Source organism: Delphinus delphis, chromosome 3 (assembly GCF_949987515.2).
Source record: "Delphinus delphis chromosome 3, mDelDel1.2, whole genome shotgun sequence".
NCBI lineage: Eukaryota > Metazoa > Chordata > Mammalia > Artiodactyla > Delphinidae > Delphinus > Delphinus delphis.
In genome coordinates, this window is record NC_082685.1 from 163,718,977 (window position 1) to 163,734,778 (window position 15,802).

The window sequence follows — 15,802 nt, forward strand, 5'->3', positions numbered from 1 at the left end:
AAAACAGCCTGGGTCAGACCCCTTGCCGATCTTAGAGAGCCTCTCAGAGAGGCAGGAGGCAACTGAGACTCCCCCGCCCTGGGGACCGAGATGCTAGCAGCAGGCATTTTGGGGAGCTAGTTCTACCATGAGGACACTGGTGCTAGCAAGTGCCTTTAGGAGTCCTCCCTCTGGTCTGTTAGCACCAGAGGCTTACCTGCCCACCAGCCAGTCAGCCCCAGTCCCGGGACCCCCTACATCGAGCAGCCGGCTGTGTCAGGACCCAGCCCTGCCCACCAGCAAGCCAGCAGCCTCCACACAAGGCAGGGCCTGGCAGCCAACTGGACCAGGGGCCAGCCCCCCTACCAGTGCACCCACAGTAGTTGGCCCTACCACTAAAGAAGGACCCACACAGACCACAAAGGGGACACCCCTAGAACATACATCTCTGTGACCAGAGGAGAGCGTGCTGCTGGGCCCCATGAGACATCTCCTACATAAGACCACTTCTCCAAGATCAGGAAACGTAACAGGCCTACTTGATACATAGAAATAAAGACGGAGAATAAAGCAAAGTGACAGAGGAATATGTTGCAAATAAAGGAAAACTAAAACTCCAGAAGAAGAACTAAGTGAAATAGAAATAAACAATCAACTCAATAAAGAGTTCAAGGTAATGATCATAAAGATGCTCAGGAGAAGAATGAGCACAGTGAGAAGTTTAACAGAGAGTTGGGAAATGTAAAGAAGAACTAAACAGAACTGAAGAATACAATAACTGAAATAAAAAATACACTAGAAAGAATCAATAGTAGATTAGATGATACAGAGGAATGGATCAGCAGACTGGAAGACAGAGTAGTGGAATTCAACCAAGCTCACCAAATACAAGAAAAATTTTAAATGAGGATAGTTTAAGATACCTTTGGAACAGCATTAAGCATACTAGTATTCACATTGTAGGGATCCAGAAGGAGAGAGAGAGAAAGGGGCAGAGAACTTGTTTGAAGGGATAATAGCTGAAAACTTCTCTAACCTGGGAAAGAAAAAAGACACCCAGGTCCAGGAAGTACAGCAAGTCCCAAACAAGATGAACCCAAAGAGGTCCTCACCAAGACACATTGTAATTAAGATGGAAAAAATTAAAGAGAAAGAGAGAATCTTAAAAGCAGCAAGGGAAAAGCAACTAAGTATGTACAAGGGAACTCCCATGAGACTCTCAGCTGACTTTTCCACAGAAACTTTGCGGACCAGAAGAGAGTGACATGATATATTCACAGCGATGAAAGGAAAAAACTGCTACAACCCAGAATACTCTATCCACCAAGATTATCATTCAGATTTGAGTTTTACAGGCAAGAAAAAGCTAAAAGAGTTCAGCACCACTAAACCAGATTTGCAAGAAATGTTAACGGGACTTCTCTAAGTGGAAAAGACAAGACCACAAGTAGAAATATGAAAATTACAGAAGGAAAAATATCATTGATAAATATACAGTAAAGGGCTTCCCTGGTGGTGCAGTGGTTGAGAGTCCGCCTGCCGATGCAGGGGACATGGGTTCGTGCCCCGGTCCGGGAAGATCCCACATGCCACGGAGCAGCTAGGCCTGTGAGCCATGGCCGCTGAGCCTGCGCTCCACAATGGGAGGGGCCACAACAGTGAGAGGCCCGCATACCACACACACACACACACACAAAATATATATATATATATATATATTTTTATATATATATATATATATATATATACAGTAAAGCTAGTAGATAAACCACTTATAAAGCCAGTAGGAAGGTTAGAAAGCAGAAGTAGTAAAATCATCTATAACCACAATAAGTAGTTAAGGGATATACAAAACAAAAAAAGATACAAAATAGGAAGTAAAAAATATTAAATGTGGAGGAGGGAGATCAAGATGGTGGAGTAGGAGGAAACCAAGCCCACCTTCCCCCAAAAAACACATCAAATCATCTTCACATGGAGCAACTCTACTGAAAGCAACCTGGAGACTTGCAGAAAGGCTCTTCTTCAACCAAGTCTGTAAAGAAAGATACACACGGAGTCTGTATCTACAGAGGAAGGGAGGAGTTGTGGTCGGGTCAGGACCTGTGCCCTTAGCAGAGGACACAGAAGAAGAAGGAGATATCATGGCCTTAGGGATCCTCCCTGGGCAGCGAGGGGTTCATATCACACACTGAGCACCCCAGCCCTGGGGTCAGACACCAGGAAGACAAGTTGCCTTACCTGGTTAAAAACCAGTAGGATTTACAGAAGAGAACAAGACTCCTTGTCAACAGCCCATGCACAAACTTGCTTACTCCTGGGAATAGCTCAGAGGAAGCAGATTGAAAACTGTCTGGAGCTCTAGCTGGTTTCCCAAGACCATGCCAGCCCACACTGGGCACCTGCTCCAGCCCCTCTTGCTCCAGCACTGCTCTCCACTAGAGCGGAGGCCACCATGACCAAGGAGAGTGTGCACGCTTAGAGAGAACAGAGCCAGCTCAGACTAGACCCTCAGGGCTTCTGCTCCAGCCCCTGATATGGTGGTAACTGCCACTGAGCACAGTAGAGGCCCTGGTTCACACCTGGCTCTGACTCTAACCCCTCCATCTCCAGGCATATCATCCAACAAGGTGGTAGCTGCCAGCACACCCCAGGGGAAGACGTGACCCATGCTCACTTCAGATCCAGCTCTCCCACTACTGTGCCAGCTATCTCTCCATCCACTGGGCACACACGCAGGTGGCATAGGGATGCTCTCACACAAGGACACCCCTTCAAGACTGGAAGAGTCAGCTCCTGCACCTAATTTCATAGAGACAGAGAATGTTGAACAAAATGAGAAGACAGAGGAATATGTTTCAAGCAAAAGCACAAGAGAAGACAGTGGAAAACAACCCTAATGAAACAGAGATAAATAGTTTACCAGACAAAGAGTTCAAAGCAAGAGTAATAAGAATGCTAACTGAGCTCGGGAAGAGGGTAGATGAACACAGTGAGAACTTTAACAAGGAGCTAGAAAATATAAAAAAATAACCAGTCAGACAAAGCTGCAGTCATCAAAACAGTATGGTACTGGCAGAAAAACAGACACATAGATCAATGGAACAGAATAGAAAGCCCAGAAATAAAACCCATGCACTTATGGTCAATTAATATATGACAAAGGAGGCAAGAATATATAATGGCGAAAAAAGACAGTCTCTTCAATAAGTGATGCTGGGAAAACTGAACAGCTACATGCAGAAGAATGAAACTAGAACATTCTCTAATACCATAAACAAAAATAAACCCAAAATGGATTAAAGGCCTAAATGGAAGACCGGAAATCTGAAACTTCTAGAGGAAAACATAGGCAGGACACTCTTTGACATAAGTCATAGCAATATTTTGAGAGGTCTGTCTCCTCAGGCAAAGGAAACAAAAGCAAAAATTAAAAAAAGGGACCTAATTAAACTTAAAAGCTTTTGCATAGCAAAGGGAACCATAAACAAAATGAAAAGACAACCTATTGAATATTCACAAATGATATAACCAACAAGGTGTTAATATCCAGTTGTATATATCCGATATATATATATATCTAACATACAACTCAATATATCAAAAAACAACCCAATTAAAAAATAGGCAGAAGACCTCAATAGGCATTTTTCCAAAGAAGACATACAGATGGCCAACAGGCACATGAAAAGATGCTCAGCATCACTAATCATCAGGGAAATGCAAATCAAAACCACAGTGAGGTATCACCTCACACCTGTCAGAATGGCCGTCATCAAAAGGACAAAAATAACAAGTGTTGGCGAGGATGTGGAGGAAAGGGAACCCTCGTATGTTGTTGGTGGGAATGTAAATTGGTGCAGCCACTATGGAGAACAGCATGGAGGGTCCTCAAAAAATTAAAAATAGAACCACCATATGATCCAGCAATTCTAGTTCTGTATATTTTTCCAAAGAAAACAAAAACACGAATTAGAAAAAAATACATGCACTTCAATGTTCATTACAGCATTATTTACAATAGTCAGTATATGGAAACTACCTAAGTATCTATCGACAGGTGAATGGATAATGAAGATGTGAGATAGATATATATAGATAGATAGATAGATAGTGAGAGAGACAGAGACAGAGACGACTATTACTTGGCCATAAAAAAGAATAAAATCTTGTAATTTGCAACAATATGGATGGACCTAGAGGGTATTATGCTAAGTGAAATAAGTCAGAGAAAGACAAATACCATATGATTTCACTTGTATTTGGAATCTACAAAACAAAAGAATAAACATAACTAAACAGAAACAGACTCACAGATACAGAAGACAAACAGGTGGTTGCCAGAGAAGAGCGGGATGGTGGGATTGGGGGGGGAGTGAATGAAATAGGTGAGGGAGATTAAAAGATACAAAATTCCAGTTGCAAAATAAATGACTCATAGGGATGAAATATACAGCACAGGGAATATAGTCAATAATATTGTAATAACTTTGTGTAGTGACAGAGTTATCACAGTATTTATTTTGTAATGTATACAGAAATCGGATCACTAGGAACTGATAGAGTGCTGTAGGTCAATTATAATTCAGTTTTTTAAAAAAAGAATAAAGTGTACCTGTGTCTGTATCCATGAAAAGATCTAAAATTCTCTAAATCAAAAGAATTTAATACATTTAGAGCATGATACTAGCATAAATGTGAAATCATTTAGCAACTGTCCATTTCAGTGAAAGAAAACATGTATATTACTTAAATACAGCTTATCTCTCATAGAGAAAAAATCTTGAAATTTATAAGAACTCTGTATTTTTTTCTTTTAAAAGTACATGGTATAACTAAGAGATTTTCAAACACAAGCCAAAGTTGAATTCCGAGTCAGCAATAACAATAGTAAGAGTGACTGTTACTGTTTCCAGTAAGTAAACGGATGAAGAATACTTAAGCGTAGTTGGTCTACATTGCAAACGTGAAGACCCAGGAAAATAGCAGACATTTAATTGATCATGTATTAGCATCCCATCATTTCATTTGCAGGTCCTCACACATCCATTCGCTCTGGCTTTCAAATCCAAGCTCGACCTGATCCCATCTAACCATCTGCTTACTTTGCATTTTAAAAACTATTTTATGTCAAAAGCAGTTTTGATCTCAATTCAGATGTTCTCTTTGAGGAATCTGTGGGCCACTGCACCATGGGTCAGCTTCAGGGGTGGACTTCACCTTGGAGTCCTCATGAGTGGTTATGTCCTGCCCAACTCCAGGAGTCACCACATAGGCCAGGGGTCGGCCAACTGCAACCCACAAGCCAAATCCCCACCACCACCCGTTCTTGTAAGTAACACTTGATTAGAACACAGCCACCTCCATTCTTCTGTCTATTATTTATGACTCCTCTCATCCTGCAATGGCAGAGTTGAGCAGCTGCGACCGAGACCATATGGCCCACAAATCACAGAATATTTATTATTTGACCCTTTACAGCAAAAGTGTGCCAGCCCTTGCGATCAGGCACAGTGTCACAGTAGCCACTCCAGTTGTGCAACTGTTGTGGACCCAGCCCGTTGGAACAAAGAATCCGCAGGTAGTTAATAGTTGCCCTCACCACTAGTCAAAGTGACTTCCAAGAATTGGATCAAATTTAATCAACATGGATGTATTGACCCAGTGTCTGTTCTGAGATGCAGGTTGGCACTGAACCAAAAGGCGAAATATTTAGCTGTAGTTTCATAGGGATTTCAAAGCCATGACTTGAAAAACATGATAAGAACCGCTAGTCCAAAGGTTTTCATGACCTTACTTTCTCACTCTGATCCAGAGGACAGAACTTTAATTGCATGAAGGGCTTTGTTTATAGATGCTTATCCACGCTCATCCCTCCATATAAATGTAAGAGAGTGTGTGTGCCAGTGTGTGCACACGTCAGCTTCATGCCAGTCACTTGTGCTTGGCATCATCAGCAAACGGAAAACAATTGCCTGTAACCCCTCAGGTATGTGGAGCCAACGCTATACGTGCTCTCACACTTCAGTTGAGAAAGTGAATATCTTTTTTCTCCTTGCTTACTACACAGGTGTTAAACAACACTGCCATTAAAACCCTTTTATCTGGCCTTTCCTAGTCGCTATCCTTCTCTTCTTTCTGTTCCATTTTGTAGTCCAGTGCTAAATCTGCCTTCTGACTCTTGGGTTTGCATTTGCAATGCACAGCTCTTGGGTTTGCGTTTTGAAAATTCTTTGCCCAATTGCAGTGCCTTCCTGTCTCTCCCCTTCATGGATATGTGGGTGAGAATGAGGCTGGAGACTGGTGACAGCCATCCCTTGTACTGTCCAGTCTGGAAAAAGAAAAGAGCCAGAAAAGCCATGAAGCTTTTATTCTTTTTATTCTTGCTGTTTCCTGACAAGTCAATTTGAAGCCCAGCTGTCCCGCTCACCATCTTGCGTGTCCTGTCTTTTCTTTATCAGACACTCTCCGAAGGTAATCAAGGCCGCATCTCAGGTTCTGAACAGCATGTGGCAGTACCGAGATCTGAGGAGTCTCTACAAAAAGGTAAGGTTTGCTTTACCTTCTTGGCTCGTTAGCTGCACACAGGCCCTGAGCCCAAAGACACCATATCTGGTCCTAACGAGATGTGTCATAGGTATGAAGGGACCTCGTCTGAGAATCTGAGCAATTGAAACACAGCTGAAACAAGAGATCAATGAAGAAGCAAAAGAAAAGGGTCACTAAGTGTCCCCAGGATATACACTAAGATTCATGAACTTTCTGGATTGGACAGACCAATAGCCATAGAGAATATAAGCTTGTTTTTCTGAGCTTCTATATTGTGTAATAGACTAAAAAGTAATAATGAACAGAGGGATTTTGCCAAAAAAAAAAAAGCGTCAATAAATAATGTAGTAATAGTAGAGAGGAGACAGAAAAAAATGTAAAAAGCAGTTCAGGAGGTTGAGAAGAATTGCAGCCCAGGAACATTGGGTAGAGACCCGACAGCCTGCCCCACGTTCCTAGCCTGAGACCCTGACGTAGTTACTGATCAGGTTGAAGGGCTGATGAGCCTAACGACAGCCGTAGATCATAGCAAGAGGCTGGGCATTCGTTCAGCAGACTCTCCCCAGGCCGGCTGGAATTTATATCATACATTTCAGAGGAGACTTCATCCCCAAAGTGGTTTAAAAATAAACCTTAAGAGAAAAAGGTCACATCTAGAAATTTTAATTCTACACCTCATTCCCAAATGCTGCTGAACAAAAGATGCATACTTTTCTTTTTTGCTTGGGAGGGGAGAGAGTCCTTTAACAACATCTCCCAGAAGTTGTCATCCCAGGATAGATTTGAGTTAACAAATGGGGCAGAGAACACCACTGACAGATTGGCAGGGAGAATAGCCTAGGCATCGATCTCTGTAGGATTTCAGAAAACGTGAGCAGGGCTTCCATCAACAGCGGCCCAGAGCACCTCCTTGCAGCCCCTGGCAGCCTGCATGGAGGGAGAGGGGGAGCTGAAAGTCATTGCCACCTTGGTCCCCAGCCTCCCAGTCTTGGGATCGGGAGGTGGGGTCGCAGCAAGAGACGCACATCAGAGGGGGCAAGACCCATCTGGCCAGAGGGAAAATCTGTCATTTTCTAAGCCAGTGGGAAAAAGTAAATATTTAATACTGGTCCTACTAAGTTAGTCTATTTCTAGATTTCCCCGAGGTCTTTCTGTTTCCCGTAAGCATTCATTACTTTGTACTTTAAAGTTTAGCCCATATATTTCAAAATTCTCTTTCAAGATTTTTCTGTTCCTTAAGAGGAAGTATATTTAGGCTGAAACATTGCAAAATTAAGGGTTAGGGGAGTGTTCTGAATTAATTATATCCTTTCCTACGTATCTTGCTGTTCATCGAAAGTGTTTTGGGTTCCATGCTGTTTGAAATGCACATCCCAGCATCCCTACGTGGTTCCTTCCGGGACTGTTCCAGGAGACAAATGAATTCTCTCCCAAGACAGGATCCTTCAGCTAAACAGGCAGCCAGACATGAAGAACACGCTATAAATTAGAAAAGAGCTGGTCGTTCTGAATCGATGGCTCCAGAAGTTCAATGAAATATTACTGCCTCAAATAAACTCCACTTTCCCTCGGATCCCGGACATCTCTTTGCTGAAATGCACCTTCTCCTACTTCTTTGCATTGAAGGGAAACGGCTTTTAGAGACTCTACAAGTTATTTGTTGAATAGTAGTATGAGTTTTCCATCTTAGTTTTTTTCTGTGTTGGTAGTAGGGTTCAGAAAGTGTAATTGTCTCTCTCTTTACGTGAAAAAAAAAAAAGAATGTGTTGACGAATTTAATGGAGCTAAAACTCAAGAGCTAAAGAGAGTTTAAAATGTGGTTCATGTGAGGAGACTCAAGAAAGACGGGCTGGAGAAGCTGATGGTGATGTTTTTCATTGATCCAGGATTTTAAAATATTGAGAAAGATCTGGGTTTTTTTGTTTTTTTTGGTTGCATTGGGTTGCTGTGCACGGGCTTTCTCTAGTTGCGGCAAGCAGGGGCTACTCTTCATTGCGGTGTGCGGGCTTCTCATTGCAGAGCACGGGCTCTAGGTGCACAGGCTTCAGTAGCTGCGGCACGTGGGCTCAGTAGTTGTAGCACCCGGGCTTCAGTAGTTGTGGCTCGCGGGCTCTAGAGCACAGGCTCAGTAGTCATGGCACACAGGCTTAGTTGCTCTGCGGCATGTGGGATCTTCCCAGACCTGGGCTCGAACCTGTGTCCCCTGCATTGGCAGGCTGATTCTTAACCACTGTGCCACCAGGGAAGTCCCAAGAGATGTTCTTAATAACTTCCATATTATGCAGTCGTGATATGGAATGAGGACTTTATGCTCAGTATAAGTGCTGCTAATAGCAAAGCTCAAAATGCACAGAAGCTTTTCTTTTCTGAAAGGTCCTTTGGTGAGAAAACCCACATTCATTCATCCTTATGAATTGTTTTTAATCAGCAGGACAATAGATTTCCATTTTGTTCTTCATTGACAATTAATATATCATTTAAAAAATGCCTGATCCATGTCTTTTAATTATCCATGCTTCAAATCTATGTATTAAACACCTGGTATAGGCTTAGAAAAGGAAGAATTCCAAAGAAAACATGACACGTAGAGCAGCTACTGTGGATAGAAATGAAATGTGGAACAACGATCGGCAACTACATTAGATTCAGAGTTACGTACCACAAGTCTACTGGATAAATTAAGAGAAGGAAAATTATAGAGCAAAACCTTGAATCTGTAGAGTGCGCGTAAGTTAGGAGGTAAGAGGAAAGGGCGTTATGTGTAAGAGGAAAAACATGAGTAGAGAGATGGAAATTGAAATAGAAGTGGCATATCTATGAGACAGAATTAAAGGTCCATCTGGCACTGGCTTATTTCCTCCTAGGACCCAAGCACAGAGGCCAGGATCACAATTCATTAGCTCAGCTACTTTATTTTACTTAGAAATCCATTTAATACATCAGAATATTCTTTTGGCCGGGAGTGCTGACCAAATTATGTTGGATTCCTGATACATTGTGAGCCAAAACATTTGCGTTATCCAAATCTTCAACTTCAGTGAGGGCTGGACTTCTGATTTTCTCCCCTAAGGGAAAATAAATAACTGAAGAAGAATGTTATCACTGGCAGGCTAAATAATACATCACGTTTCTGTATTTTTTTTAAATCAATCCTTAAGATTAGATAACCACAGAGAGAACTTTAAAATGTCTTTATCATCTGTACTGTATTTTTGCAGAGGATGTTTTCTAAAGGAAAAGAAGATGAGCCTTGGAATAGACTTGATAAAGGGATAAAAGAAAAGGAGGAGATCAAAAGTTCTTGACTCTTTTGAACATTGGTACTTTAAGAAAACGAGGTGACTGACATAGTAGACTGATTATGTTTGACTATGGTGTGGTCTGTTGGGACAACTCGTTTTCGAAGGAGATAAATTTGCTGGGGGTGTGTATATACAATTATTATAGAAATCATCTCTTACAAACCCTTATATAATACCTTAATCCTATGTACATCTCCAAAAAATCATTTTTGGTTAGGACCCAGGCTAAGCCACTCTAACAGAGAGACTCAAAAATACAGAAGCTCCAGCTAAACATGTCTCTCTTTCCCTCTCATGGAACTGTAGCTGGTTAGGCAGATGGTCCAGGGTCAGCAGATAACCCTGGGACCCGTCTTGTTACTCTGCCTTGTACCAGGGTGTCATCCTTGCCTGTGTGGACAAAGCTCCCTAGCTTAGCTCTTCCCCTCTCATTCCAGCCCATAGGAAGAGAGAGAGGATGAGTGAAGGCAAGTCATGCTCTTTGAAGCAAGCAGCAAACTCCTGCTCTCCTCCCAGGAGCAAGAACTCAGTCATGTGGCCACGGCCAGGTACCCAGCTGTGGGGGAGGACACGAAAAGTGGGCCGCCATGATACCTGCTAAAACTTGGTAGCAGGAGGAAAGGGGTTATTTTACTAAAAGAAGAAAGGCAGTATCAGCTCCAGTAGTCGTTTGATGTTGTTCAAATATCTTAAATATTCATTGTAATCGCTACCCAATGGGGCATTTTATTCCATTTCAGGGTGACCGTGATTTTTCAGAACTTCTTACATTAAGCAAAAATCTCCTATCTGCAACATCTGCCCTCCAACTGCATACTAAAAAGTCTAATTTCTCTTCTCTGTGATAGCCTTCCTGTTTTTGAAGTTAACCAACTCTGTACAAGGCCATCCCTTCTCAGTTGTAGGAATAGCAACATTTATTATTATTACAACTGTTGACTGAAAAAAAAAAAGCACAACCTAAAAGTTAAAAGTTATGTTTTATTCGGTGTACAAAACTGAGGACTTAAGCCTGGGACTCAGCATCTCAGGTCACTCTGAGGGACTGCTCCAAAGAAGTAAGAGGGGAAGCCGGGAGACATAGGAGTTTCTGCAACAAAGACCAGGTAGTCGGAATATCAAAAGATGCCTGTTAATTAAAGAAAACCAGACATCTCAAGTTAAGGAGCTTAGTGATTTTCTGTGTATGGGAAGATGCAGGAGTCTGGGCTCACTGAGATCATTGCTTTGATGTGCACCTCAGCTCTCTGGGGCTGGTATCCTGTGCTTTCCCATCCTAAGTCTCCTCAGGGGGCACCATCAGGGGGTAGCTGCAGCGGCTGACTGCTAGATGGGGGGCATCTTGCCTCCATCCTGAGTCCCCTCAGGGCTCACTGTCAGGGCGGCTGTAATGTGATGGTTTGATGGCTGCAGCATCCTTTGCTTCCTGATACGGCAGGCAATATTTTTCCTTCACACAACTCATGCTCAGTTGTAACATATCAACGTTGCCACGACCTTCACCATTGCTATCACTTTTTTCCACGTGCATGCGAGTTTGTCAGCATCCCTTTCGTAATGTAGCACCCCAAAATGAATATATTCTTCCAAGTTTATTTGCAGGAGAAGAAAGAGAATAATGAGACTATACTTCCCTGGTGCTGGGCACTGAACTTCAACTAATGAAGCCTGGGAGTGTATTAGTTCCTGGAAGGCTCATTGTACTAGCTGGTGAAGTACAAAGAGCACAGGACTTAGAATCAAACAGCCAGAGGTTAAGGGCACACCCCTGCCACTTACCAGCAGCATGACCTTGGGCAAGTTACGTGAGCCTCTCTGCCCATCGGTGCAGCAGCTGACTTTGGGCAGTCCTGTGGCCCACTCAGAGGGACAGGGACAATTCACCGGGTCTCACAGTCAGGGATCGGAGATGCGCTGGTGTTGTTTTGTATCCAGCTATCTGAACCTGGTGGGTGGGCAGGTTCCTGACATAGAGTCTCCAGAAAAGTAAATAACCTCTAAAAATGGTCTAAAATGATCCTCTGTGATGCCTTCCTTCTGCTTTATGTATCAGAGCCTGGAACTTTCCTCACCCCTTGCATCCGAGAACCTTCACATCTTTTCATGGAGACTGCGGGCATCTCCCCATTGGTCCCATTCCCGTCCCTTGCTTTCCTCATCCATGAGGTAAACGCCATACACCTGCGTGGCCACATCGCTGATGACCTCAAAGGGGACAGTGGTCATCTAAGAGCTTTGTCAGCTGGAGAGTCACATACAAGTGGGAGTTAGCGGCTGTGAATCCTAGAACAGTTTTCCTGCCGTTTGGCTGACAAATGCTCTTTGCCGTCCTGTCCACAGGCAGCTGGACATTTGGATCCTAGTATTTCATTTTATCATTGTCATCGTTGTTCGCCTTCACCTACATTTTCACGATTCCCTTTCTTTGTTCGTCTTCCCTCTTTCCAGCCCCTCGATGCCTAATCCAGTGCCCCTTTCCCACGGTCTTTCTCCTAAGCAGCCGTGCCAGCCAACGATACTAGCAATGTCTGCACAGCCCCAAAGCAAAGGCTCTTGCATGGTGGGGTGTAGGTAAACCAAACTACACACACAGGGTTTTGTAGGAAGCCCAGTAGTGACAGTGAAAGTTGTCAGGGGTTTAGAGGTAGCTGGAGCGCTTTTATTCCATTTTAGTGAGGAATTTGTGTACGTGGCAGGTCAAGGAGGCTGAAGACATGCTCGTTGGATTGAGGGTGGTGCAGAGGGTTGAAATGAGAAGGGGTGAGGTCAGGCCCTGGCTTAGGAAACAGCATGCCGTGTCCCTCCGATAAGAGGCCCTGCTGTGACCCTGTACCTTGATAGTTTGAAAAGGTGATAACCAGCGTCACCCTCAGAAAGTCTCCCGACTCCCCGTGACACCATTGTCCCCTGAGTTGCCTCAGGCTCTCTGGTTGTCCCTCCTCCATCCTTTATGGGCTCGTCTTCCTGTTCATTCCCTGAATGTTGGTGTCACTCAGGGCTCTGTGTTTAGATCTTTCTCATCTCGCACACGGCCTCTTGCTGGGTGTCTGGAGCTCTTCCTTGGGATCAGTTACCAGCCACGTGTAGTGGTCTCCCGCATCTCTTTCTCCAGGCCCGGCCTCTCCATATATCTAGCCATCCGCTAGATGACCTACTCAGATGCCTGCAGTGCCTCACGTGAGCCCACTGTTTCTGAATCCGGATCCTCTCCCTGCGTTCTCTGGTCACAGCCCTCCACCTGTCACCCTAGCCAGGACCCAGGAACCACCACTGACTCTTTCCTCTCCTTCACACATCTGCGTCGAACCCACCAGAAAACCCCAGTCTTCTGTCTCCATCCATCTCTCTCCACGGTCATGGCCACGAAAAGCTGCTTCCATCTTCTGGATTATCAACCCCCATCCTAACTGGTCTCTGCGCCATCTGGCTTCCTCCACTCCTGTCTGTTCTCCAAAGGGCAGCTGGGGTGAACTTCCTAAAAAGCACATCTGATTAAATTACTACTGCACCTCTCAGTGACTCCCACTGTCCACAGGAAGAAATCCAGACATCTTAGCGCAGCCCATGAGACCTTTCAGGTGCAGCCGCAGCCTAGCTCTCCATTTAATCCCTGCTCTGCCTGCACTCCGCCACCAGCTGTACCTAACTTCTGTGCTTCCAGTTCCCTCTCCCTCCTTGTCTCCCACCCTGTGGAGCCTTTCCAAACATCTGTACTCCACCTTCCACCCTACCTGCCTCCCTGAATATTTTTTTTAATATCACCTCCTGTGAAAATCACTTTTCCGACCTCTTCACCACATCTGAATTAAAGATCATTCCATCTGAAATAATTGTAGAGCAAATTAATTTAGATGAATGATAACTGAATCACTTTGCTGTACACTGGAAACGAACACAACATTGTAAATCAACAATACTTCAACAAAAAGAAATAAATTTTCAATTCAAACTTCTAAAGAATGACTTAAGCATCATAAAGAGCATGAACTTAGAGCTAAAAATTGTGCAACATAATGGTGCTATAATATTTAATAACTAGATAAGATTTATTTGTACTTTTATAGAAAAAACAATTTTCCTCCTTGGTTCAGATATTAATTTGGGGAGGATGTGTATTACAAACTTACAAGTCATTTCTTCATAGAAATTGCAGTGAGACTTGCCCCCAACTGTAGCATAATTAATGTCAACTCCTAACGAACGGAATTCTGAATGGATACCTTAAATGTATACTATGTAAAATGAACAAATGCTCCCTGAAAAAGACTGTGTGACTATGTGCTCAAAAACAAGAATGAAGTAAATGAAATAAGTTAAATGAAGCATGTCTACATCTTTGGCAAAAATAATGTAGATGGTTTAACTTTTTTTAAAAATTGCAGTTTAGGGACTTCCCTGGTGGCACAGTGGTTAAGAATCCGCCTGCCAATGCAGGGGACACAGGTTCGAGCCCTGGTCCAGGAAGATCCCATATGCTGCGGAGCAACTAAGCCCATGCACCACAACTACTGAGCCTGTGCTCTAGAGCCCACAAGTCACAACTGCTGAGCCCACGTGCCACAACTAATGAAGCCCGCGCACCTAGAGCCCGTGCTGCACAGCAAGAGAAGCCACCGCAATGAGAAGCCTGCGCACCGCAATGAAGACCCAACGCAACCAAAAATAAATAAATAAATTTATTTTAAAAATTGCAGTTCAAACTTACTTTGATTTCTCTGTTTCTGCAACCTTCTAAATTTCCCTCTTGGCTACCAGTGTCCATGAAGGTTGTCAATGCAGCCATCAGCTTAATGACAAGAAAAATTGACATTTATCTCATTCTCAGCCAGTACAGATCACTGCTGGTCTTCGTGAGACATTAGGTCCAAGACCAATATAGTGGGGCTTCCTAAACACAAATTCCATTAACAGGCTTTGGTTTTAAAATTGGCGTGGCCCATTTTGCTTTCAAATGTTATTTACATAGCAGTCACTTAAAATGTAAGCTTTCTTATCACTTAAACTCAGACTTGAACAAGATTTAGTGTATGATTCTTAGGCTTTGAATCAAAATCTTCTTTCAATTCTAGTTAAATAGGTCTATGTTAATGTTTAATTATCAGAAATGCAAACAAGATCTTCACATTTGCTCTCATGTTGGGGCAAAATAACCTCTTATTAAAGAATTACAGCCAGCATGTCTAAATGTTGCACTGGATGGTGGTTAATTCCTACCTGGTCATGGTCGGCCCCTAGGTCAAGGTGCCAGCCAGAAGGTCCCCTGCCAACTCCCATGACATCTGCCTTATGTAGGACATGTTCCTAGAGTCCCAGGGTGAATATGCCAGCCCAGCACAGCAGCTTTTTGTCCTTCCCCGGCTCCCATCTGCACCTTCAGACAAGCACTGGTCTCTGGGTCTCAATGGGACTCAGCAGGTAAGACCCCTCTGCCCCAGCAAAGACCCTTGGGAACTCCAGACCACCGTAGAAGGTTCTGAGAAAAGCCACAATAGCAACATGGAGTCATCCCAGGCCATCCTGTGCGATACCATGGGAACCCTTCTCAGGGTGACGGATCTATGGGAAGTCGTGGAGCTCCAGGTACAATGAATCTGCTCTGTCCTCTGAGGCACAGACGTGTCCTGAGATGGAGTGAAGAAGTAGCAGGACGCCTCAGGGCATCATGGTGAGAATGCCTCTGAGCACTGGGTACCAGAAGACGGTGATGTTAACTGAGGGGGCACCACCTCTGTTCTACTGTCTTGCTTCTCCATGGGCTGCTCACCAAGAAAACATGCTGAGCCTTTAAAACAGATCCTGTAAAGTCATCATGGAAAGGGACAGGGCGGTCCCTATTGTCAAGTAGACAATCATCATGGAAAGGGACAGGACTGTCCTTATTGTCAAGTAGACAGTCATCATGGAAAGGGACAGGGCTGTCCTTATTGTCAAGTAGACAATCATCATGGAAAGGGACAGGGTGGTCCCTATTG

General features: G+C 43.7%; 1 protein-coding gene across 3 annotated transcripts in view; it reads left to right on the plus strand.

Annotated features, from left to right (window-relative positions):
• The window catches only part of CTNND2 (catenin delta 2), a 937,337-nt gene that overhangs the window by 885,705 nt on the left and 35,830 nt on the right, over nucleotides 1–15,802 (plus strand). For all 3 annotated transcript variants that reach the window (XM_060009660.2, XM_060009661.2, XM_060009662.1), the window contains one exon: nucleotides 6,441–6,525. In XM_060009660.2, coding sequence (XP_059865643.1) covers nucleotides 6,441–6,525 — 85 coding nt within the window. The remainder of the gene's footprint in view (nucleotides 1–6,440; nucleotides 6,526–15,802) is intronic.